Source organism: Cygnus olor, chromosome 3, assembly GCF_009769625.2.
Source record: "Cygnus olor isolate bCygOlo1 chromosome 3, bCygOlo1.pri.v2, whole genome shotgun sequence".
In the NCBI taxonomy this organism is placed as follows: domain Eukaryota; kingdom Metazoa; phylum Chordata; class Aves; order Anseriformes; family Anatidae; genus Cygnus; species Cygnus olor.
Genome location: NC_049171.1, coordinates 5,513,218 through 5,539,697, shown reverse-complemented (window position 1 = coordinate 5,539,697; position 26,480 = coordinate 5,513,218). Strand labels below are relative to the sequence as shown.

At 40.0% G+C, this 26,480-nt stretch overlaps 1 protein-coding gene across 5 annotated transcripts in view; it reads left to right on the top strand.

The window, feature by feature from the left end:
• Positions 1-15,020, top strand: part of SUPT3H (SPT3 homolog, SAGA and STAGA complex component) — a 277,738-nt gene extending 262,718 nt beyond the window's left edge. For all 5 annotated transcript variants that reach the window (XM_040554266.1, XM_040554265.1, XM_040554268.1 and 2 more), the window contains one exon: positions 14,878-15,020. In XM_040554266.1, coding sequence (XP_040410200.1) covers positions 14,878-14,919 — 42 coding nt within the window. In that variant the 3' untranslated portion in view covers positions 14,920-15,020. The remainder of the gene's footprint in view (positions 1-14,877) is intronic.
• Positions 15,021-26,480: the final 11,460 nt, after the last annotated feature.

Sequence of the window (26,480 nt, the reverse complement as noted above, 5' to 3'; positions counted from 1 at the left end):
TTGCCTATTTGAATCCAATCTGTCAAAAATTGAAAATTGTTCCCTTTTAATACTGGGCAAGTAGCCTGTGAGTAATTAGTTGGTTGACTCTGCCTGGTGCCTGATTGAAATTTGCCCACAAGACAAAAACACCACCCCAGTTGGCACTGTGGCCAGTTGTTTCAAAAGCCAAAACTGAATCAGCAGCTGGCTTTGCAACGTTCTCTTCCGGATCAGGACCAAGATGTTTCATTGTGCAGTGTGGACAGGCTCATATTTTGTTGCCCTGAGTTTTGTTCTCTGTGAATGCAACACCTGTCATAAGTACTATACGAAACATAGCAAAAAAGATTTATTTCCTTGAGGATGGATGAATTCTACCCCCTACAGAGGGCCAGGATCAATGGTTCACCCCATCGCCCCATCGACAGCGCCCCTTCAGGAGGAAATTCCACCCAAAACACTCTGCCCCACAATACATCTACATTTGCTATGAGCTATGTGAGACATAATCATACATTTTCAGTTGACTCATGCCCAGCTAAAGACAAAGGGAAGAGAAATATTGCTAAGTGGCACCGATTTTTCAGGAAAAATAGAAGCTTGCTAGAAATGATGGCTTGCAAGTTCAGCTGGTGTCAGAACGAGGCTAAGCTAAAGGCCACCATTTCTGGGGCAAAAGCCCCAGGTTTTCACAAGGGGAACTTTTCCGCAAATGTGAGGTATTTTTGATCAATTTCTTCAATGGACTAGGCATAAACACGCTTCCCTTTGACATCAGGGTGTCATGTGCCTTTTTTTTTTTTCCATCTCCCTCTTGCTTTCTTAAGCAAACTTAATCATCACAGCCAAAAAAAAGAAAACCCCATGCTTCATTTATACTTAATATCCAAGATTGAACTTAAGCTTGTGAGAAGTATGAAACTCCCTCAAGCTTTTGAGGGCTCTGTGCCTGGGATGTGAATAGCTGGCTTCTCCAAATTGGTGTTTATGATCCTCCTGCTCCTATACACAAACACTGAATTTCTCTTACATGCTCCATGCACCCTTTGGTACTGCCAAAATTCTTCGTCTGTCCTACAACTATCATAAGCAATAGCTCCAATTTTCTATAGTTTCTACAAGGACTGCTAATAGAGTTGTAGAGCCAAAAGCTAGTCAGGAGAGAATGAAGTAAGTTTTGGATGAAATTTTGTCAAGACAGAGAGCCCTTCACTTCTTCTCAGAGAACATGATGTCAGTAAGTGACAAGGACCTGCAGAAATAAGGTTGGAAAGAAAAACAGTAATGAGAGGGATGCAAAAGTGAGCAAGAGTGATGGCTTACGGAAAGATGGGAGAGTGGGCTGGGAAGGAAGGGACAGATAAGCTGAACTGAGGTGCAAAGACAGAGATAAATAGAAGGAAAGATTTAATTAAAGTGAAAGAGAAGAGAGTTGGTAATAAAGAATTTGAAAAAATGCTGTCAAGAGGAACAGAGAAAGTAGAGCAGGAATATATGAAAGAAGAAGTGGAAAGATTTCAGGTTATTTAGATATATCTTGTAGATTTTAATAAATGAGTCAATAGTGGTGCATGTTTAAAAAAAAAAGAATAAAAAGAAAATAAAAAATAAGTAGTTATCATTTAAGGTTTATTTCTGAGTCTTCTTAAAGTTTTAGCCACATAGCTCCTAGTGAAATGACTGGGACTGACATAAGATTGCTAGTTGGATTTCAAAATCTCAACATTAGGGTTTATTTTGTAGAAATGTTAGAGATTACATTATTATTATATAATAATATATGATAATTATACAACTGTAGGGCAAAATCTAAAAACTAATTTATGTTACAAGTATTGGCTAGCATGAAGAGCCGTAATGGTCCAGTTGCACATTTCATATCGATTAACGTAGAGTAGTTCCATGTGTTGGATAAAGCCAAAAGTGTAGGGAAATAGGCAAAAAGAATTTTTTACTCACATTCCTTCTTTGTTTTGGTTCTTTTTGATTCTCAAGCTTATTACTTTTGAGAAGAGATAATTACATATTTTCGGAAAGGGTTGTTTGAGATGAGGAAATGCCTCCACTACAAATTGAACTTGCGGAAAGTCACACCTGCCTTCAAGACCTGACTGTTAGATTAGCTCCCTTCCTATTTAGGTGTCCAAAAAAGCATTCAGATATATGAAAGGACAAAACATACTGAGTGCACCTAATAAACTCTTTTGAACCAGACTGTAAGCATGGCAAAATGGTGCTTTGGAGCTCTAAGATATTTTGAAGACAATGTTCCCATTACAGGCAGGTAACATTTGGAAATACATCTCTGCTCTCTTAAAAGTTGAGCTGTGTTTCTGAGTCTATTTTCATTATAGCTGTTACGTAGGGATGGGAGCAACACAAAATATGGGACAGCAGATCACTTCTTTACCCAAAGGCTCTGTTATATGGATATACCTGTGATGCTGTGTATGTGACTATGTACCAATGTCTAATAGGTCTAGCCACACTGAGGTGCCTAATATTCCGCTACTCTTAAAACCATCATCTTGTGAGAAAGAGAATTTTCCATCCCACCCGAAAGGATTTGAGGGAGCTGTTGAATGTACCAGCTGATGCAATGTAATAATCTTCAGTGATCTCTGCTAATTTAATTTATTTTTTCCACTTCTTCACCTGAGCATCAGAAGCCTAGTCTGGCTTCTCTTGACCCCTTACTAAAATATTTGTGCAGCATGCTGGTAAAATGGGAAGCTGAAGAGTCAAAGTCTTTACCATAAACAGGCTACAACGGTGCATATTCCTGCCCTGTACAATGAAAATCAGCTTGTTCGTTCACAGTACGTGCTGATGGAGGCTTCTGTGGAATATCATTTACAGCCGTGTTGTCTTTGTAGATGCCTTCTACGATGTGAGAACACTGATGAGTGGAGGGGGAGGGGGTCAACCTTCCGCTTCCCAGATGGAAAACATCTGAGCTGGCAATACATCTCCCTCGAAAGAAATGTGTTGCTGTTTCATGGTTTCTTCAAAGTGTTACAGAGACAAAAGGTATCAACTTGAATTTTTACCAGTGTTGACTGTATCAGCTTGAATTTTTAGCAGTGCTGACTGCCCCAGCCCCTAGAGCCGTTTACTGTAATACCAAAGTAGTCTTTTAAACAAGACAGGCAATAATGCTTTACACTGTCTCACACAAAAAGAATGTAACATCAACGGGAAAAGTATAGAGTAGTCAAAATGCTCCAAAAATAAAACAAAAGAAACAATATTATGTCCTTTTATTGTGGCCCCTTAACTCCAGTCCTCTGAGAGCAGTGTTGATTGACATTGGTGATGCAACCTAAAAATTAATGTCAATTACCCAAAACAACATGCACATAAGTGATGTTAAGGGTCTGATTTCAGTCCACAAAAGCCAGGAAATTCAGAGCTACTGGAGGGCTGAGGACCTGGGTTTGACATTCCCGTCTTACCAACAGCCGCTCTGCTGGGGGAGGAAGGAGAAACAAAGAAAAAGTGAGTTACACCATTACAGTAAATAATGTGGCCGAGACAACACACTCTCTCTTTGCTGAAGTCTGGATCCACTGGATGCTATCACCTTTTAAGACCAGGAATGCAATATGTTCTAGTTTTGATGCTCAATAATTCCCCTACGACGTTTCTGCTTTTTTTTTTTTTTAATATAAACTTTTATTACTTTAGTAACAATAGCTTTTAATGAGACCTAACTAACTCTTCATTTACAGTAATTGTTTATTGTTTTTGTATATCCAGCAATGAGAAGCGGGGGTGTTGCTGTCAGCATGATTAGTGCATGTTATGTATTTGATGCAATAATTCCGCATCCGAACAGGATCGACCTTGTGCTCTTTGATAAATGAACATGCAGTAATCGAGCTGTTCTGGTGTCAGCATGCACACAAATCAAAATGTTCTTGCATCAAAGAGTACTTATGAAAAAACTTTCATACAGGATTTAAATATTCTTCAATGTTATTAGAAAAATATGGGCTGTGATATCATGAAAAGCCCTTGATGGAGATACAAGCCGATAATCCATCTCCTTATTCCTAAGTCTATATTTAATGATTGAACAGTGGCAATCAGCCAGAAGAATCTTATGGCCTGACCACTTTGTTTCCAGGCGAGTATCAGTTTTGTAGATGTGCATATAAATGTATGTGTCTTGCAAAATAGGGTACAAAAGAAAAAGGCAAGAGAGACAGTGCTACTGAAGAAGAGAGATGTTGATGTGATGGGTCAGATGAATGAGATATTCCTAATGGCATTGGTCTGTACTAGCAGTTCAAAAGAAGTTTCATTTAAGTAAAGATTGCCATAGCAAGTAACATATATAAAAGGGTCTGTGGAGAGGGAGAGTAGTATGAATGTTGAGAAACACCCTAGTTATTTTTCTTGCAGAGCAAATATTACTGCTGTCTCCGTAGACCAGTCAATCAGAAATGAATGAAAGAGAATTTTAGTCAGTTCTAGGAAGGACATTTTAGAATTCTGAGCAACTGCCCAGTGTCTCCAGGACGGGCCTTTTTGCCAAGATCTTAGGCAGGTACAGAGCAGACAGACAGAAGGACATTTGGAAAGTTTATAGGTAACTTGAGCCACTCTTTAGAAAGACTCGAAGTCCATCTTCTGTCAAGGAGCTTTTCCAATATATGAAGATGTGTATAGTGTAATTTTAAGCGTATAATTTAAAAAAAAAAAAAGTCCTGGCTGTCCTTGGGACCCCAAGTTTCTTGGTACATCCTTGCAGCTTGTATCTTGCCACCTCTTTGAAGGTACAACAAGGACTCTTCTACGCTGGCTGCCCTGCGCAGCAACCTGCGGGGCTTTGAGCCATCTTGGCATGCTGGCCAACATTTTGTTCATGGTCTGTAGAGCTCTGTGGAAGTACATGAAGGAGTCTGTCTGTCCTGCAGGCAGCCACTGTTAAGAACTGCCTGGGGGAGACCCAGGACCGCTCACCTTCGTGGTGAGGGTTGGGAGCAGCAGGACCAGTCGCTGCAGCTTCGAAAGCTCCAGGCCCGCGGCATGGGTGGTGGTTGGAGGAGACTCCTCTGTTTACGTGTCCCCACTTGCTCATTTACAAAAGAAGCCACCCACAGTCGAGCTCTTAATATGCTCGGCATGTTTCAGTGCTGAGATCCTAATTGCACGCTGTCAGGAGATAGTGAGCAGGGCTGCTATCACACAGACCACGTCCGTGATCTGTTATTATTCACAGATGACCAGATCATTCCTGTTACCGTTTCCTTCCCTTATTCACTTTGCGTATACCCAGTAAATCTGTTCTTCATACTACTTTCCTTTCCACATCCTCATGCTTAGATCTTGTCTGATGGGATAAATGTGTCATTGCTTTGACACGGCTGGCAAAGTCCAATACTGAAATGAGTTGCTATTTAGGGGAGGAGGATCTTCCTGTGATTATCACCAATTACATGTAAAGTGTTAACTGCTCAAAGGAATTAACTGCTCTGCTTTATATTTTTTACAGGCACGTTGCATTCTCTGCACAAGCAGTAGGACAACTTGCATATCATTAAAGAATAAGCTTTAATTTCCTAAATTATAAGCGCTTCCTGTCATCAAAAATCAACTAATTGTATCAATATATGCCCGGATTAAAGTTCAAATTAGAGATGGAGCTTTGTTTTGAAGGATAAGTGTGTTCAGCTTTCATGCACCATTTTTTAAATTTGGATTTCATCCTGGTATGTAGAAGTTCAGGAGGGACTAGAAAGCATATTTTGATTTGGGGCTATTTCTAATATGAGTGCCATAAAACCTGGTAGTCTGTAATAATTTATTCTACTGCTAAAGTATTGTTTTAACTGGGTAAACTGCCTCGGCACTTGAATCTTTTTCTCCAGCGTGCTGCAGAAATGCTTGTGAAAGATCGATTGGATGTCACTCTAAAGCGTAATCCTAGGTAATTTATTCAGTTTTACCTGAGAGAAAGCTCCAAATATATGTTCTTCTGTTTTTAATCAGTCCAAGTACAATTGATTCAACTTTTGCCTGGATAAAGAGTGAGTAAAAACTGAGCGAGAGCCTCAAGATTTGGCTCTTATTCATTAACCTCAGGGCAGACTTCATTTTGTATGATTTTTAAGCTATTAAAATGTTGGTTGGCTTCCATTTGAGCTCGAATTCCTAATATCACCAAATAATTATGTGTAGATGATGAAATGAAAAAACAGGCATGTAGTCTCCGAACGCACATTTCAGTCTGGGTGGCTGAAATGGCTCATAACATTCAATGCATGAAAATGGGGTGGATTGAATAAATTAGCAGAATCACAAAAGGAAACCACTATAGGAAATAGTTTTACACGTGTAATCACTGAAATACTCTAGTGAATGTGTCAATCTGTACTAAATAAATATATTTGTTTATAGACATGCTCTGTATTAGCTTCCACTCTTTCACAGCACTTTGCCAAACAAAATCCCACTAGAAGTAGGATGTTCGCACCCGAGTAGGAGTTTCTTGGATAAATATTTTTTCTATATTGAGACCAAAACCACTTCTACAAATTTCAGACTTTGATTGAAATAGTATATTTCTTTTTTTTTTTTTTTCCCCTCCCCATCTCCTCCACTGGCAACCACTGATGCATTACCTTAATTCCTCTTACCTCCCACCGCTCCGGTGAGCGGGAGCCGGCTGCGGACAGAGTGCATCAGTCAGTCGGTGCGTGGGGCTGGGAGGGCCCGCACCCAAACGCTGCCACCCGCGAAGGACCTCGGAGCCTGAGAAAATTCCTCTGTTTACAGACTTTCTGTCCCGCGTTGTTGGTTGGGTACTCATTTCCCCGTGAAGATGTTTTGCTGAATCAAAAGGAAGAGTACAGATGGCGTGCCCTCTGAAGTGAGCATTCACAGAATATTTTCAGGGGTGGGGGAAGAGAAGTATGCTGCAAAAGGTCATTAAATGCTCCTTTTCGGTGCAACAATTTCAACAGTTTCAAGAAAATAATATAGGTGAAATATCTCTTTTTTTTTTTCCCAAATAATTTATTGAAATACTCGCTCCTCCTATCCAGTACCTGCCAAGTTCAGCATCCATTTCTGTACATCTGGTATTTTGGCCACTACAATGGGAGACACAACGTAATGCAAATAATAATTATTGAATAGCGTGCAGCATTTTCAAAATACCATGTATTAGCTCCATAATCAATCAATCCTCAAAGCAGTTCTAAGTGAGCGTTAGTATTTCTGTTTAAAAGACAGGGGAAGTTGAAGCACAGCAACATTAAGTGGTTTGTCTGAGGCCACACAGCAAGTAAGTGTCAGAGCTGGGAGCAGAGCCCAGCCCTGGCTCCTGTCCTTGCGCTCAGACGACTGTACCGCACCATGTTGTTTCCAAATAAATTCGCTAAAAATCATACGCTGAGTTCATGAGTGGTGGTGACATGTAGGGGCAATTTAACCCTGTCACTACCTACAGAAAAAAAATAAAATAAATTGACCCTCTTCCTCAGCAAAGGGAAACCTTGCAAGGTCAAGAAAAGCCATCCTTGAAGAGGGTGAGCCATCCAGGCTATTTCATGCTCATTATGCTGTATTGCAATTTGAAAGAATTTTTATTATTAATGGTAAATTTTCACATGGGAGTGCAGTGACTAAGGATCCGCGGTGTGCCCTGAGTCATAAACCAGAGGTTTCAGTATCTGACCGTACCTAAAGTCTTTTCCACATATGTCTCAAGGCTTCTAGCTTTAATTTCATTCTCAGACATAGCAAAATTGCCCATGCATATTATTGCTACCCTACAGTTAAAGCAGCAAATTGAGACACATCAGAAGAGGAGACATTAGTCTTTGGGCAACTCAAAGCATTTTGACCAATGTGACGTAAGGTGGTAAAATTATTAATGAACTAATTATTATGCTCATAATGCTCAGGAACCATGACCTTTCCATTAAGGTGGGGAATTTCCACATTTCCTTTGTGACCGGGTCCAACAGGTTGTATCCATTGAGGTCTGCTGTGAGCTTTGCCACTGGCCTGTCATGGACAAATGGTTGTGGGTCATTAGACCCAAGTCCATGCAAACTTGCTCCTCAGGATACGGCAGCCTTGCTCCCTTGGTTCAGGAGATAGGATTCAAGATCCCAGCTGCAGGTTTTGCAGCCCAGGGGAAGGAATTCCTCACCCTGACGCTGAACTGAGCAGCACTTAAGTCTCGGTGAAGACTCAGAAGAGGAAATTCTTCCAGCGTGCTAGGCAGCATCTTCTGTTCTCTAACAATTAAAAAGGGTTTCTTGCTCTCAGACAAATACAGCCTATTAAAGTTGGTGGCAGTGATGGGAAGAGCTTTGCGAAAATATGTTTGTTTTGCAAAGCTGGCTGCCAAGTATTGTTTTATGGTTCCATTTTTTCCTTCTTTCTCCACTGTTTACAATACCCTCTGAGAAACTTAAAATGGTCTTTCTCTCCCTACCAATTTTGTTCTTTTTTTCTTTTGGCAGACATTGGTACCCCACTCCCACACCCCAGTTCTTGCTGCAACAGAAGCCATGATCCTTTTGCCTTGTTTTTCTTTCTTATAATATCGGCCCAGCCCTGCGAACAGCCTTTGCTAGTTTACTGCGGCATCACAAATTTGGCAAAAAGAGCTGAAGGGCAATAAAAGCCCTAAATTTTGTTCTCCTTCCACTGGCAGTATTGCACAGAGGTGTCTGAGAAATACATTTGGGCCCTGTTTTTCAGAGCTCCTGTGTTTCCACCAGCCTTGGAGATGTCATTATTCCCAATAGCAGAGAGCAACAAAGAAAAAGTTGGATATTTCAGATTTAGACTATGTTCTTTAACATACTTGGATGATATATCCTGGATATATCCCATTCCTGGATACAATGACACCGTTTTATGTGATTACTGAAAATATTTACGCCATTGGCAGATAAAAAGTAATCCAAAGCACAGAACTGACAGAGCTGAAAAGCATTTTGTCACAAACCATTGAGAGGTGGTTTACTGAGGCAGTGCTTTTATCAGTGCTTGGTGTATGTGCTCACCTACGTACAGTGTGCTGGTGATCTCTGTCCCCTTCCAGGAGGACACCCGGTACTCACGGCACAATTCCACTGCTGTAGCTGGGATCCGACTGGCTGGGTGAAGACTCAGAGAACAGGCCTGGGCAATTAAGTTGTTTTATTTGTGTTACTTACACCTAACTGCAGTTCCTTGGGGCTAGCTTAATCACAACTGTGGTTGTGCTTCCAGGATGACCTTTGCTATATGGGTAAACGGATGCTGGAGCTTTCAGCACAGCTGTCTGGCCCCGTCCTGAATGAAATCTGTGTGATTTCATGAGTACAGAAGGGGAGATCATTTGGTGCATTGTCCAAATTCATAATCAACTAAACCTGGGTGTTTACACATATGTATTTGGGATTTGTTATTCATTATTGACCACGTACTAGACATTATATACATAAAAAGTTCCTTCGCTCTCTGAGTAATATCAGACATCTGTGCTTTGGCTACTGATTAAAGATGGGTTTGTAGAGCTGGAGCCTCCAGTGCTATTGTTTTAAATTGGAGAGAGAATTATCCATTATATTTCTTTTGTAACATGTATATAATTTTAATAGGAGAGTTTATATCCACACAAATTTATTTAGACCTAAACAGAAGCAGCTAATTCTAAACAACATGCAGATTTTCTTTTTTAAAAAATATTGCTTATACTTTGCCTCCTAAACTAATTATTATTTTAATCTGTAAATAAGCTGACACTTCTTTGCATGTGGTTTGTCTATGCAGGCTGGGAAAATGAGAAGAATAACCTTCTAATCACAGGGTTTTTAATGTAGATTTTTTTATGTACAAAGAGCTATGAATGTGCCCAGAATGACTTGCTTGATATTATGGCGGGCTAATGAAATTTTAAAGTTAACATTCCACAAATAAAATGGAAAGAAAACACAGGGAAAAAGGGAGCAGATTTAAAATTAGAGAATCTTTGTGTTTTATGGGTTCCAGGTTATTTGGAATGGAATGAAAGTTAATGCTACATCCTTTTTTCCATTCTGCCAGCCAGTGTCTGATCCAAGAATGTCTCTTATTTAAAGGGCAGGGCTCCCTCCACTGTTCTTAAATAAAGGCTTTCACTGTCTGAGATCTAGTCCTCCCTGATTTTCACAGTAACAGTGTAAGACTGCATGAAGAAAATTATTTAATGAAAAAAAAGTTTTGCATATGATTCCCCTATCATAAGCCTGTCTAAGTCATATGGTTCGATTTACATTTATGCAAATATCAGAGAATAGAGTAAAATTACCAAAGGAGGAAAGGACCGTGGCATGTCACAAACATGATGTGCCTATTTGTATTTATGTTTGCTAATGAAGTTCAGCCAGGACTTGCTCTTTGATTTTGATGTCTCTGTCTGCCATTCTACTTCATGCATTGTAATTAAACCACTTGCCCACACACATACACAAGGACAGCAAGAGACAGACTTTGTTTTAAAAATGTTTGTAACTTGCTTATAGAGGACCTGTAATGTGGCATTTATCATCTTTAAATGATAAAACAACATATTATCCGGTGGTACAAAATTCTGTTTCACCTTTAATGCCAGCAGAACAGGAGAATTAAACTAGTGGAGGATTTGGCGCAATAAACCTCAGTGTCTGAGATGTCCACTGGAGATGTTTTACCTTACACTTTCCAAAGCTTATCCCAAAAAAGAATTTAACTCCTATCAGCCCACTCAAAAGTCACAGCTGTTTCTTTCTCTTGCCAAAATTGTTCTTTATCATCATGCTACAGCTGGAAAGTTATGCACTACTATAAATTGTTAACTGGAAACCATTTCTAGCTAAGGTGCCTGTTCAGAAGTCTTAGTTTCCTAATCCGGTATGTTCCAAAGTGGAGGAGTACTCAAATCTTTGGGTTTGGCTGGTGCTTGTTTATGTAAATCATAACTTCAGTATGTCTGTGTTAAAAATCACGTGATTTTCTGCCCTATAAATTGGCCCTATAAACTCTTCACTAAAGTGTTTCATTTCATGTGACCTACTTTGGGGACAGGAGTTCTGCTTCCCTCTTCAAGGAGCAGTCATTTGTTGTCCGTCGTGCTACCACTGCAAGAAGGACATGGGACTGAAAAAAGAGAGCAGAAAATGGATGACTTTTCATGAACATTGAGGATTTTCTTGACCAAGGCATTTTGTTCCAAATTGCCTTCTTAAGTTGTTAGTTTTGCCTTCTTCCACCAAACCAAGGACAACGTGTGTTCTTGCTTTTAGATGGCTCACAGAAGTGAGCACAGCTCATCTTTTCTGCTGCATTGCCACTCCTTTCAGACTGTTAAAAAATGATTAAATAATGGTAACATTCCAGAGAAGATTTTCATATTAGAATCCAATGTACTATGATAACCTAAAGGCACAACATTTTCAAGGTAGGCTTCCTAGTGCAGTAGGCAGACAGATGATGTCTGGTATAATGCAGTGCAGAGATGTAGCTGACATGAGTTTGGGATTGCTGTGTTACTTGCAAATGGGAAAAACATGAGTAAGTTCTTCAGATTGCCTTAAATGAAGAAAATGCATCAACATGGTGCCTAGATGGGCTGGGGTCAGGGCCTGGAAGTGGAGTGCTCAGCAGCAAAATCATCATGCCTTTCCCCCAAACAGGAGCACGTGGCAAGAGTGGATTGGACAAAATAAAGGTCATATTGCTGCTTTCTTTTTGGTCCAGCCTGCTTAGGTTCTGGTTGTGGGTTGCAGCAATCTGGTTTGCTTTTAATGAGGTCAGAAAAGAGGATGCAAAATCTCGCCATATGATAGCAAGAAACCAGAAGAGTTTCTGTGAAGGCTAAATGGGCTAAATAAGGTTACATCAACTTTTCACAGTGTGGGATCTGTTCTGGGAAGGTGGACAGCGTAATTTGTGCCAAGCTAGGTGATTTCCCACATCTAAAAGGTGGTCCCTTGACCACCCGCGTGCAGTGGGTGCGGTAACAGGCTGAGGGACCTTCAGCCATGGCAAAGAGTCAGCCCACAGCAGGAAATGTTAAAGCACATGCTGGTAGACTGCACATTTTGAGAGAGAACACACAGAAAAAAATGTGGATGCAAAAAACGCTTTTCCAAACTGGGCTCCAGAAGGGATGGTGGGCTTATGTTATCTCCTGACGTTGGGCCACAGCAGCTATATACCAGCCAAATGGATACAGGTATGGCCTCCCGTTTTATTTCCACATCAAGAGGCTGCATCATCCTCTGCGTGTAATTCTGAGCCGAACAGTCCTTCTTTTTTAAACAAGGATACTGCCAGAGTGTCAGAGAGCACCCAAAAGTCTCATCCAACTGAGTCCTTTCCATTATATCAAACCACAGTTAGTAACTGTTGTACATGTACACTCTCTTGTGATGGCCCGTACACATACAAGGTTTATAAAAAAACCCATGCTGTTTCTCTTCACGATTCTTGGCATACAAAGATACGTCTTTTAGTATTATGAATTCAGCTATATATATCTTAAAGATAAATGGTGTAACTCAGAATGAGGAGGTAACTGTAAAATAGCTTTGCTATGCATAAAAGTATTTTGGAGGCTAAGCTTTATTATCTGGTAGTGTATCAAAATAAGAAAGAAGTGTTATCTTGTTATGGAATGGGATGAATCAAATTCCCTCCCATGAAATACTGATTTCCAAAACAGTTGCCTCTAAGCTGAGGTTGAAGGTAAAGATTGTTTTGGGGGTAAAATGCTTCAATTTGTGTCCAAATTCCTTAATAAAATATGCATATATCAGAATCACTTTCTCTGGCTTGGGACGGGGAAGTGTGTTGTTTTCATTATTGCTGAACTTCAAAATGGCTTAAGGAATTTTGTTGGCCCCTTCCAACAAAACTGAACTTCGGGCAGGGATTAAAGCAAAGGAAATTTCAGCCCAAGGGCAAATGTTTCAGAAAGTTTAAAGTATGTGAAACAGGGAGTTAAGTAGGAAATAGTTTTCAACCCTAACTATAGCCACTCTAGCTATAATATATTGCTAAATATAGACTGGTGGGTGTGTCCAGCTTTCTGAAGGTGTTATCCTTCCTCCTCTGAAGCTTGCTTCTAAAATGACCTTTTCAGGGATATAACTAACCATATAATATTGCCCATGTTGGAAAATGTTAAACTGCATTATTTCCCAGGTAAGCCCAGCCAAGCCCAACTTTGCTTTTGCGACCAAAATTCCCTTCATAAAATTCAACCTTTTTATCTTTCATGTGAATCCAACTTTATACTTGGGTTCATTTATCTCCAAGCAAACTGCACAATAGCCCTGAATATTTAATTTATGTGCTAAAGGTTGACACTTGGGTTATAAACCTCTGTAAAAATACTGGGGTCAAGGAGCTAAAAACATTACTTTTGCATCGACTTCAAAATGCCAGCCCTAATGGTTTGGGCAAGCTGCAGATCCAAACTCCCTTGGACTTGCTGCTTGTGGTTGTGGGAATATATTGGATCCTTTCAAAATTATTGGCTAGTCTGTTTTTGTGCATTTCATGTTTGGGTATGGAGTTTTTGGATTTATTTTCTTTGTTTGTGGTGATACTGTCATGTCTGATGACTGGCTATATATCCCAGAACTAATATTCCACTCTTTGACTCTAATACCATATGCTGCTCGATCTGTATGTTGAAGTATGGTGTTAAGGGATGCTGTAATGAACATCTTGTACATATTTCCTTTTGCATATTCAGTGTCTGTAAATGTCTCTCTGAATACATACTTGCTGTTTTTGAAACTATTTCCTTACAATTCAGTACAAATACTATTTATACACAAAGTTGTTCAAGGTTATCCTTTTCCTCTGTCTTTATGATACTCTTCCAGTCTAAGAGAGGAGAATTTGGTCTTCCTGAAATTAATTAGGAAATTGATAAAGTAACTGAAAATGGTAGTTATATGTGGCACTTCCTAAATGCATGAACCCTAAGAGGTACAAAATACATCTTACAAAGCTCTAGCTGTACTTGAATAGATGACTGTATTTTCATTTTCAAAACTGGATGACTGCTGAAGGTGAACCAAATAAAGCAAAAGTATTTGAGCTCCTTTCCTTTTTGAAGATATCATTAATATCTCAAAAAAAAAAAAAAAAAAAAACATTTTTAAACAAAGAATATCCCCTTAAAATATAGGATTTCCAGTGTGCCCGAGTTAAAAAGGCATAGCTTCCTATATTGATTCCAAAAGAGATGTTAAAAATGCATGAAAGATATTTTAGTGAGGCAGGGTCACAGGATCTTTTAAAATTCTTTTCTCAGATGCTGTTTAACTCTTGTGTTTCTTTATCATTGGAAATACTCAATCCCAGGTTACAATGTGTGAGATATCAAATTATTTTGTGCTGACCAGAATGTCTTTAAAATGAATTTGGTTTGGGGAGTGGGGATTATACCAGTGTCTGTTTACATAGCTGCAGACTCAGACTGTAAGCTAGGTTTGGAAAACTGTAATGATTCAGTAATTTATAGACTATTAGGATAGTTAGGTTAGAAGCGATTCCTGAGCATAGTGAATAGAGAACACATGCTTATAAAGGACAAACAGATTCAGCATAATAGTGTATTTTTGGCCTCATCTATTTTGCAGGCAATTAACAAAATAGGATGTTACATTTTTGCATATCTCTCACTCTCCTGAAATAGAGTCACTAACCACTTGTTAACCACACTGATTTTTTAATAGACAACGTGGTTGCTTATAGCTTCCCCACCAGAAATGTTCAGATTAAGCACACTATTAGATTGCAGCCAGAATAGTCTACAAAACAGGAAGAAAGCCTTGCCTTTCTCTCTGCCTTCTTCCCTTGTTTAAGTTGACGTGATAATTCATTACAGATTTTCTCTTTCTTTGACAGAGTGCCTACCGCAGAAACGGGATGACTTTTCTCGCCTGCTAATGTGGATGTGGCTACAGCAACAGGAAAGACAGTGTTATATTAAGGTGATTTTCTTTTCCCCTCCATGGAAGGAAAAAAATACAAGCTCCAATGTCTCCGTGTACCAGTGAGTGGGCTGGTTTGTTGTGACTATCTGCTGGCCGACTCTGTCTCTTTTTCCAGCCCCCTCAATCGTTATTCTTGTTTACTAGCTGGAACATTTAGCTAATTAATGGCAGGATGTTTGGGATAGCGTGTAGGTGGACAAGAATATGGATCACACAAGTTTGAAGTTTGCAGGGGACTTGCTGCTGTCAGCCCCTTTCAAAAATGCGCTGTCATTTTTATTTAATTATTTGGAAGTCTGTGTTTTAGTAGAGATGTTTTGTGAAGCAGGATGGGGCAGAAAGAGGCCAAAGATGTTCTAGGTTATGTAGGTTTTCCTTGTCATTTTTACAAAAAGGAAAAAAATGTACTGTTTTTCTCTGATTTCCCTCGAGTCGTTTTTAGATAGCATTCAGACAGTATAACCCAGTTTAATACAGTAAGGGGATTTTTAATAAGAGTGATACCAAACTCAAATCCAAATGTTTTCAGAGAAAAGTTCATGTAGCCTACACTTTTTGGTTAAAGACTTATTTTTTTACACACCCCAACATAGTGAAGTTGTCAGCCCCAAATTCTCAATATTGCCATCTCTTTCCCTGTTACATTCCTCCCTGAAGGCCTGAGCTGTTGCTCTCTGAAGTCAAGGGAAGTCTCTGCAGCAATTTGGCACAGAGTCTGGCCCCTATTCAGAAAACATATCCTGGAGTATACAGGGTACAGCCTGACCAGCCGTGTCCATCTCAGTGATCCTGGAAAAAGGCTTAATGTTACATGCTGGCCAGGCACTGGCTGCAGGAGGCAGATGTTGTCTCTGCTGCTGACAAAGGCAGCGTTAATGTTGGATTCAGCTAAAGACAAAATGGGATTTTTACTGCCTTTTTATATTTTAGTTACCTTTGTTTTCAGATTTGTTTTTTAAATCTCAGTCCCTCCTTCGATGGTTCTTTCCATCCCTTGCTCCTCCAGCCTGTGCTGTCCTCACAAACATATTCATTTCTTCCCATAAAATCTGTACAAATATAGAGCTAACCACGATGATGCTGAACCAGAGAAAAGGGCTTATGCTACAGCCCATCACTAGGATCTGCAGGCATGTACTGCCTGTGTCCCTGGGGCAGCCCATGGGTCTGCTTTAGCCGCTCGTAGCACAGGCTTGAAATCTAACTTAAACCTCAAATTAAGACAGAGCACTCAAGGGATCAAGAGGAGATCAGCAAAATATTACTTTTATGTAGTGCAGCCGTCCTCCTCCTTTGTGCTGAGTATGTGAGGTCTTAACTTTTACTCCCACTGCATGGTATTGTGGTCATTTGTAAGTGGTTTTCTTGCCCTGCTTTCCTGGACCTGCTTGCGAAAGCTTTGAAAGTATCTATATTTTAAATAACAGAAAAATGCGTCTTCTCTTTGTAACCAAAATATCCTAAATGTGAACTTTGTACATCAAATGTTACTGCCATTTGTGAATTGCTTTTTTCTTTTACCTGCTCACACTTCTATTTTCTGGAATTAATCTGTGTGCAAAGAACTAAAAGTGTACACTGCCGTATATTAAAGATGGGGGGGGGGGGGAGGGGGGGAGCTTTCTGATGTTCCATCTGTGCTAGTTGAAATATATGATTAAACTTTTCTTTTTATCATCTTTCTTATTTTTGTTGGCGTCCTTAATCATGGAAAATTATACGCTTGCTGTAAACATCCAGACTTTTTTAAAGGACACCAGCATTTATTGTATTTGGTTTCGATCTGCAGGCATATAGACAGAAGAGACCATTTCAGGCACTGAGTAATGGAATCAAAATTCCTTCCATAGCTGTATCTCTCCCAGATTTTACATTTTAAAATATGCATAAGCAGGGAAAATACTGGCACTTATTTTTTACTGGTCTACTTGAAGTTGCAGAGAATGAAGACTCAACATACATTTCTCTCGGAAATATGACAGATCATGTTTTTGTTGGTCTGCCGTATGTTTGTCTATCTTGAACAGCCTGACAGGCAATTATTTATAAAATCTGGGTTTGCCCAGTAAACCCATATAATAACCTTTCACTTCTCTACATAAGCCATGAGCTGAATTGAGAGTAAGACAAGGTAGGTTATGTCTCCCTACTTGAACCAGCCAACTTATTCTTATATTGGGAAGGAATAGCTTTTTCTCAGAGTTGCTTTTCTTTCTGCTTAAAGCTCAAACGAGAGCACTCAGACCCATGCTGGATGCAGTGTGTCTCAAACCCACCTTCCATGCTGCAGATGCAGAGATGGGTGTTCAAGCTGGCACCATACATTTTCTCTTAAACTTTTTTTCTCTACTTTGCATATAAAAATCAGTCTGAGATGGTGGTAATGGCTGTGCCTGAATGGCTTTGTGCTTGTGTAATTTCAGCTTGCAAATAATTTTGATTGTTCATGTGGGTTTGTAATTGCTGGATCAGGTTGTGTCGATGGCTTGGTGTGTTATCGGTTACCCGGTGGAGAAAACACAACCAATTTCAGCAGGAATGAGACTGCACTAGAGTTTGGCTCGCACCTCCATGTCTACCTGGCCGTGGGGTTATACTACCTTATTTTCCAGTTTCTTCACCCATTGATCTGCAAACAAGGGGTACTAATTCAGCTGGAGGTCACCAGGGGTGAGGGTACTGAAGCACGACCCAAATTTTGAGTTGGGGTTCATCTCATTTCCCATACTGCCTGATCTTCCTCAGGCCTCATTCTGAGCAAATACAGCCATCTGAGAGGATCTTGCCATTGTCTTGAAATGGGGAGAAGCTGGCAGGGCCCCATATTTCCCCAGAGATGCTCAGGACCTTACTGAATTCTGCCTCCCTGTGTTTTCATAGGGCACTTCTCTTTGTCAAGGGAAGATCTTGCTGGAAAAAGAAATAAGCATTTCCTGACACTTCTTGAATTTAGATGAACCTTAGTGTTGTACTAACATTCGGCCATCGGCCGTGTGCAGATCTCGTAAAATATTTTATAGCTTCCTGTCTAGCTTATACAGAATGTTTCATAGAACATAAACACTTCCACTAATAATTTAAGAATAAATAGATAGTGACATTTGTCACAAGTCTAACCACTAGTTGAAACTTACACTGTTACAGGTTGTTTTTTTTTATTATTTGCCTAAAAGTGAATCATCTTGTCCAAAGTTCAGCTTTTTATACCTCCACAATATATCTATGCGGAGCAGCAGTACAGCCAGGGAAACGCGGTGGCATGCATTAAATCCAGGGCTTTATTCGGAGGGCACAGAGCCAGCGCAAAGCAACAGAGCCATCCCTGAAGGAATTGAATGTAAATTTGATGGTTTAAATAAGGCCAGATGCCTTACAAAATTATTTTGAAAGCTGTATCTTCTAATGTAGCTATTTCCCCCCCCCCCCCCCCCCCTCCTTAAGATAATGATGTTGCCTTTAAAAATAATAAGAAAAAACAGCTCTCGTCTATTGTGGGGAGACTACAGTCAGATACTTTAGCTTCCATAAATCACTGAAATGTTGGCAACTGAAACAAACTTTTAAAAGGCAGATGACTGCAAATTTGAAGGAAACCTTCATACTTTATTGTTAAAAGCCTTTTAACTGTCTAGAGAGCACTTTGAGACACTACATTAATAGCTATTCTCAGTAATCAAGCTCCACTATACTTATATACTACTTTGCCTAAACAAGATAGATTAGTAGTGGAAGAGAATTGGAAAGATAAATAGGGAAAATCAAGAACTAAAATTATAATAATACAGTTTCATTTTACATTTTATAGATCTCTTCTATATTTGTGATTGATAATCCATCTTAATTCCCATCAGACAGAAATATTGGCACAAGAGTCTTATACAAATATCCGTGTCTTTCTGGAGTAGTCTTCATCCAGATGCTTTGCAGATTTTCTTACTGATTCTGTGAAGATGTGAGCTGTCAGTCTTTGGAACTACCACGATTTTGATTGCTGTAGTATCGGCGTGCCCCACAATCTTCCATGTATTTATGCCTGCACTACCACTCGGAAATAGTAGTGTGCTGTTATCTCCATCTCTTCTGAGGCATGGAAGGGCTAAATGACTGGACCTGCACTGGGAAACCTGGGGTGGTTCAGAAAACCTGGATTTCCCAAACCTGTGCTGATGCTCTCAGCTTTCAGTCATCTTTCCCCTCCAGTGAAAATGATACTTATGTCAGAAAGTACATGACCCATTTGTGCAGGTCAGGACAGAACTTGGCAAAAAATGGTGTCCAACTGGACCTACAAGAGGAATTTGAGGGGGAAGAATGCATTCAGTCCATTTGGACCCAATACAGGACTTAACACTTAAAATCCTTCCTGCTGAAACGTGCCACAGCCACCTAATGGCCTAGTGCAGAAACATAAACATCACGTTTCCACCAAAACATGGACTATGGACACTTTCCCTTCATACAATGTTGGATTTCTGCATCAGGAATCACCATGAGGGAGGTGCTCATTGAAAAATCCTACCTGAGCCTCGCCAGGGTGCTCTTGATCTCTCACCAGCCTCCCTTTGTTTAGTGTATGAGAGCTGCAAGAAATAATAGGAGAAACGCAATTAGGAAATGTGAATGCCCTCTTTTAACTTGGGCAGCAGCTGTGGTGGGCGTTCACACAGATAAAGCAGAGTATTACACTTTAATAAATGAACTGGATCTGAATGTAATAAAGCACAGCTGAAGTGTGGTGGCTGATCTACACCTGGAAGGAAAGAAGGTGTGAGGTACCTGAAGCCATAGCAGGATCCAGATAGGCAGAGTCAATAAAGCAAGTTGGCTCAAACCGGTTCTGTTTAACTCTAATTTCCATAACTATTTAATTAATCTTAACAAAAAAAAATAAATCCTATTGCATTTCTTGTACTTCTTGTACTGACATGATTTCTTCAGATCTGCAAATGAAATGGCAGCAACTGTGTGTCAAGCCTAGGTGAAAACAAATCTGCAACATCGCTGCAGAAGGAGAAAGACAACTTTTATAGGAGGGAGGTTCCAGGTGAGCTTCTATTCCCAAACTCCTTTGCTCAGATCTCTGGGCATCTGCTGTGTGTGCACAAATTCTGCAGCAGCTTCAAGTAAATCATTTCAATAAATCAGATGTGATCTGTCTAGTGTTCCCCATGTTACCCCTGCCTTGCTTTATTACAAAAGAATTGATGTTCCTCTTTTGGAATGTTAGCTACAATTTGCTAGTCCTAAATTTTCACCGTTCAGCAGAATTTGGTGTAGACAGAACACAAAATCAAGCAATTTTATTATTAAAGGGTGCTTTTAGCACCTGGAAAAGGTGTCTTTGAAAATCAACTTCTCCACGGAAGGGGCTGCTCTTACTCTTTTATTCTTTGGGATGGTGGCAAAATTGATATTCTGTAGGTCCTGAGCTTGTACAACTAGCAGTTGAGGTCAGCCTGGAGGTCTTCCTCAAACTCATGTGCATCCCACTTGTCTCCTCACCGTGCAAATTAGGCACAAGCCCAAGAGGAAAATCATGACAGATTCTTCCATTGGAAGATCAAGAACTGCAATGCTATATATTCCAAGGTATAGGTATGGTAAAATGAAATAACCTTGGTCTGACCAGACTCGGCCAAATACCACTTTAGAAAATTCTTTTTTTTTTTTTTTTTTTTTTTTTTTTCCTTTTTGACAGTTACTTAATGATTATTTATGCACTTTGGTGATTGGAACTTCAGTCCTTGTGTGTTTGGCAGTGAAATAGTTAAGAATAACGTGCGGTCAGGTTTCAGAGTCAGTAGGGGAGCAAACAGCTGTCTGTCTTTCTGCAGCTGTTGTTTCTGAGACGTGGGTTAAGAACCTACCACATTTTAAGGGTATTTTGGAGCAGTCCCAGTCGGTTACTTTATTCATGGTAGCCCAATAGGTGTAGCTGTGTAAGCTAGTCTGCATTGCTCAGTAGAGGTGTCCAGAAGAGGTGTGTGAATATTGTCCATACTACGGATCACCCAGAAAATGGCCAAAGCTCCAGCCACACTTGGGTTGATGGGAGAAGTACAAAGATTATTCCATCAGGACTCTGGAGTTTCAGTACCTGTTAGTCTCTGTGCTCCAACTAAACCTCTTTGGGCAGGTGTCTGTGAAGCAGAGGACTGTATCTTGGTGTGTTTGGATGGGCTTGGGAATCAAACATACGCTGCTGTCAAACGCAACGAGAAATAAAGGCTTGGCTATTGACTATGGTAGAAGGTGTAGCCCTGCTTGCAAGTTACAGTCTTCCCAAATGTTATGGTAATGAAAAAAAAAAAATAAAAGAAGGAATAAGCAGCCAAATTTTTGAATTTTTTGGCCAAAGTCCAAACCTTCCCAGTTTTTGCCATTGCAAGTTTTTATGCTTTTTTATTGTTATTTATTTATTTATTTTTAATGGTGTTGAAGTTGGGCTTCTGGATGATGCTCAATTCATTTTTATTTTGTTGAGGCTTGTTTTATTTGCACTTTGGTATGTATTTATGGCGCACGCTCTGAAGGGGTTTTGCATCTTAGCAGGTTTCTTTGGTGGTCCTACAGGCAGTGCAAAATTAATGCAGTACTTAAAGAGAATGTTATTAAAACTTTATTCATAGGTGAGCAGGAGAGGCATAGAAAATGTGTTCATTTATATGCTTATACATTAAATATATATGAATATATACATATATATTCATGTTTTTTCAAGAAGGCTGAATTCCAAAACCAGCTCTGGTTTTACCAGTCTAAAATCAAACTTGACCCTGCTTTGGTATGTCCCTCTTTCTGCAGTGAAAGTAGATTTATCCTTGTAAAGATAAATATTTTTACTTTATGAAAGTAATTTGATTGTAAACTTTGATTTCTTTTCTGCCTTTGTTACTCATTGTTCTCTTGCCCAATGTTTAGTGTAACAATGTTGGATCTTTAAGAGATCATGAAGCCACACAACATTTTAGAAAAATCATTTCTGACCTGTATGAAAAGGGCATTTTTGAATCTGCAAGTATGTTTTATTTATTTATTTTTAAAAGTCCAATAAAATGTTACTTGAGAGGGAGAGATCCCATAGGGCTGGGAATAAGTCCCCAGTTTATGCACTCACGGCAACAGCAGGTATTTTTATAGCACTTGAATGTTGAAGGGTGTTGTCAGAGTTCAACACTGCAGAGATACCTCGCTGCTCACTGAAATTGTGTTTGAAATTTTCTTATACTTTATTATACATGAGTTGTGCTCTTGGCTGCCATTTCCTTCCTTCAGACTCCCAAAGGTGAGTGGATTGTGCCCTCTGGGGGCTCTCTACTGCTTTAACTTAGATTTAAGGGTTGGGTTTTCTTTCTCACTTTCTCTTTCTCTTTCTCTTTCTCTTTCTCTTTCTCTTTCTCTTTCTCTTTCTCTTTCTCTTTCTCTTTCTCTTTCTCTTTCTCTTTCTCTCTTTCTCTCTTTCTTTCTCTCTTTCTCTCTTTCTTTCTCTCTTTCTCTCTTTCTCTCTCTCTCTCTCTCTTTCTCTTTCTCTCTCTCTCTCTTTCTTTTTTGTAAAATATCACATTGATTTTTCCGCCCTACTTGTGTCTTATGAAGGAAGAAATTTATGGTCTTTTTACATCAGGAAGTCTAGCTTTTCCTGACGTTTTATTGCTTTGAATATTTGAAACATTTCAATCCCAGACAATAAATATTACATGATTATTGTTTTCATATGGATAGGCTATTTCCCCCTGTTTTTCCTATCCCACTTTTTACTAGCAAGTGACACCCAACAATTTATGGATACTAAAAACATTACTATTAAACTTTCCTAGGAAGGTCAGAGATAGTCCCTCAATTTGCATGCAATACATAGGGAAAGAAGTTAAAATCATCTTGTGTGTTTTGAATACTAAAGCAATACAAACTTACATCAAAAAAAGTGCTCACATTAGTGCCTTGTTTCCATGAAATTAAGCAGCAGCTCTTGGGGCTTAGGTGGGAAGAGGAGTGAACCCCAACTGAGCACTTCCCAGAGCACTACCCAGAACTGGTAACCTGCAGGTGCAGTATGTAGGAATTTGCTTGGAGTTGGTGGAATTGTGGGTTTTCTGCTAACCCAGGTCAGTGTCTCGTTCTCGTGGTACAAAAACTTTCTTGTCGAGTGGGAGCTGTGAAATGCAATCTGAGGCTACATTTTGTGATACTTCCTATTTGGGAAGAGGCACCTGGTTCTGTGCTGTTTGGGACAACAGTTCTGCATAAGAAGCAGCAAGAAGAACTCTATTTTGCACTCCCTGTTTTGATTTGACAGCAGATAAAGTGATGCATGAAAACTCTGGTCAAAACAGTTATAGGAATGTAAAAGGCACAACTTCTGCTCAGAAGCACTAGACTGGCTCGTTTTTGTATATTTTAAGTTTTTAATGGATACCGGAAAGGACCCTGATGCTCATGCTCCACTGACCATTGTGTTATCCATGGCTTCATCTCAATCTTGGTTGCAGAACTGGGTCCCTGAGAACCAATAAATCTGCCTCTTTGTGTAGCTCTAGACTGAATGTTTCATCCGAATTCATTGACAAGGTATATAGCTATTAAGAGTGTAATCCTAATAGGTTTCAGGATGGACCCACGCTATCAAGTTGTGAAGACTACATGTAAGTATAGGTCTTCAGAAGTTTATCTTCGGGGATGTATCAGAGTGTTCTCAGAATGGATAAAGGTTTGGTATAGAGATAAGAAAAAAGACAAAAACTATCAAAGCTCTGAACTGCAGCAATGCCCATGACCCAGTTGTTCTTTCTCTTCTTGCCTTGTGCAGAGGGGACCAGTCTAAAGCCATTCAGAAAGAAACACTAATAAGTATTTTTTGAGAGTCTTTTTAAAGTGTTGTTGTGTCTTTACTCTCTCTCCTGTCTCATCCCCCTTTGGGAATGTTGAAAATAACATTCAGTTCTGTACTGCCTTTGTCTGGCCTTTTCATTTAGTAAACACAGACTTCTCCCGCCCTGTTTCTTACAGACTTTCAGCCAACTCAGCTTTTCCTGTTTACTTCCATGTAAAAAGCATCATTGGTGATATCACTCCAAGTCTAGAAATGAGGGATTTTTTTTTTCCTAGCTGCCTGCTGCTCCATTTGGTATTATATTGATTTCACATCATATAATGTTTGGCATATCTAATGATTTTTTAATTACTTTTTAAGAAAAGCGAATTACTTTTTCTCCCCATTAACAGCTCATACTGAAGGTGAAGGCACTGAAATTAGCTTCTGGAGACATGGGCTCCAATCCAGACCTCTCAGAGCCTCAATTCGTTAAAACAAATCTGTGAATCCAGTCTTTCTAAAATAATAATGATAATAATGACAAGCCCATTGACCCCAAGAGTCAAATGAAGAGATGTCAGTGTGGAAGCTGCAATAGCTCTGGGACTGAAAAGCAGACCGTGCCCAAGTCTCACACAACTTTGCAAAACCTGTTGTCATTCTTACACAGATGAGGATGAATGCAGCTGAGCAGCTGCTTCATCAAGTGCCATGTTTATTTCTTCTGATTTGGAAACCCCAGCTATTCCAGTGCTTCAGGAAGACACTGAATCCTGATAAAAGCAGTTACTGGCTCCGAGTTCCCTCTGCAGTTTGGACACAATTCTTATATTATACACAAATGAAAGGAAAAAACAACAACAACAACAACAAAAAACACAAGTGTGGTCTCGTGTAAAACCTCCATGGTTGTGAAAACAGGCCCCGATTTAATCTCTCCATGAGTGTGACTTGCTGCTGAACAGTCGAGGTTCCACATTTAAAATAGGATTTGAGTTTTCTTGACTGATGCTTATTTGCAAATCTACAGCAACCTCCCCATTAAAATCACTAGCTTCATGGCTGAAATCAGACCTTCAGGTTTCTAGGTAAGAAAGGAAGAAAGCAGCCCTCCTGCTTTCAGGGCACGGCTTGGAAATGTGACCTGCGTGCAGCCAACCTACTGAGGTCTGCCTGACAACATTGGCAGCTTGAAACTATACCTTTGAGAGGAAGAAAGTAATCTGTTTTCCTGAGCAAGGTATTAACAAACACCCATTTCTCCTTGAACCACACTCAGATTCACCCTTAGCTGCAGGTACGAGCATATGCTGCCCTGCAACCCCCAGTGCACCTACAAGAACCAGAAACACGTTGTGCCCCTGAGGGATGGGGCAGCCTCTGTCATCCACCCAACATGTGGCTGGCCCGATATTTTGTTTAATTAGCCATGATTTCAGCGCTGTTAAAGCTCAAAGGAAGACTGTAAATAGGAACGTTTTCCTGAACTGAGGTCTTACATGATCAGGAAAGAAGAAAAAGAAAAGCTCATGGACACAGAGGAAGGGAAATAAGCAACTGCTCTGTTGTCTGATACTGAAGGCATTTAGCTGCGCTGCTGGAGAGTGGTGATCTACAACCTCCAGTGAGTCTTGCTAGCTAGAGCTAATACCCTTACCCTTGGGTCCCTAGCCATTTTATGGCTGCTCTGTAACAGGATGTGCAACTGCTATGCATTAATACGTTATTACAGATTGGCTAGTGTAAACTCCAGGTGTTGAGAACATGATTTATTCTATTAGTACAAAAAGGTGTTTTCTATGGCCATATTAAAAATTATACTAACTGTGGGGCTTGCCACTGCTCTGTGTGTGGCACATGCCAATTTAAACCTGTCATTTCCTCTAATTTAAGGATATGTCCTCAGAAGATCATTAATTTGGGGTGGAGTTGGGGATTGTAGTGCAGCTGTGGCCCATTAACCCCCACCTGGCCATTAATCCCTGCAAAGCACCTTCCCCAAACATATCTGCTACTACCGTACAGTCACTGGAGCAGAGACCAGAGAAAGTACGTTTTGGGATGTATTTTGTACTTAAATCTATTTTAGACTGCATTTTTATTTTAGAGTGAATTCCACCTATTATGTGATGTATGGATCCAGTAACTGATAGTTCTGTTTTGTAGTGAAATCACTATTTAGTGGACTACATGACTCTAAAAGGACTAGCATCTGGGCCAGAATCTGTTGAACACTATAGAAAATGACGGACTGGGTGAGCTCTTACTGGGTTCCCTTGGATTTATCCCAAAGCAGCACATATCCCAGCAAGTACAAACGCTGATCCCAGCTGGGATGAGCACTCAGGGACTCATATTCCTCCTAACTGGGCTCCCTTTTCCCAGTGCAAGATCCAGGAGCCCAGGTTGCACGTTTAACTCAGCACCAAACTCAGTCTCAGTGGCGTGTCTGGTTTGTGTGTGTGCAAAGGACTGAATTCAGTCTATCCCAGAGGGCTCCTAAATCCCCAAGATCCTCCATGTAATGCCCTTGCTGTGAGCCCCCAAACCACCTCAGTGCTTCCTTCCCTCTACTAGATTTTTTGGGAGATTTTACCATTTTGCTTTTCCACTCTACAGTGCTGTCACCTTTGCTGGGCTTTATGCTCAGTCCCAGATGAGGACCCAGCATTTCCTGATGCAGTTCAACAAATTTCAAATTA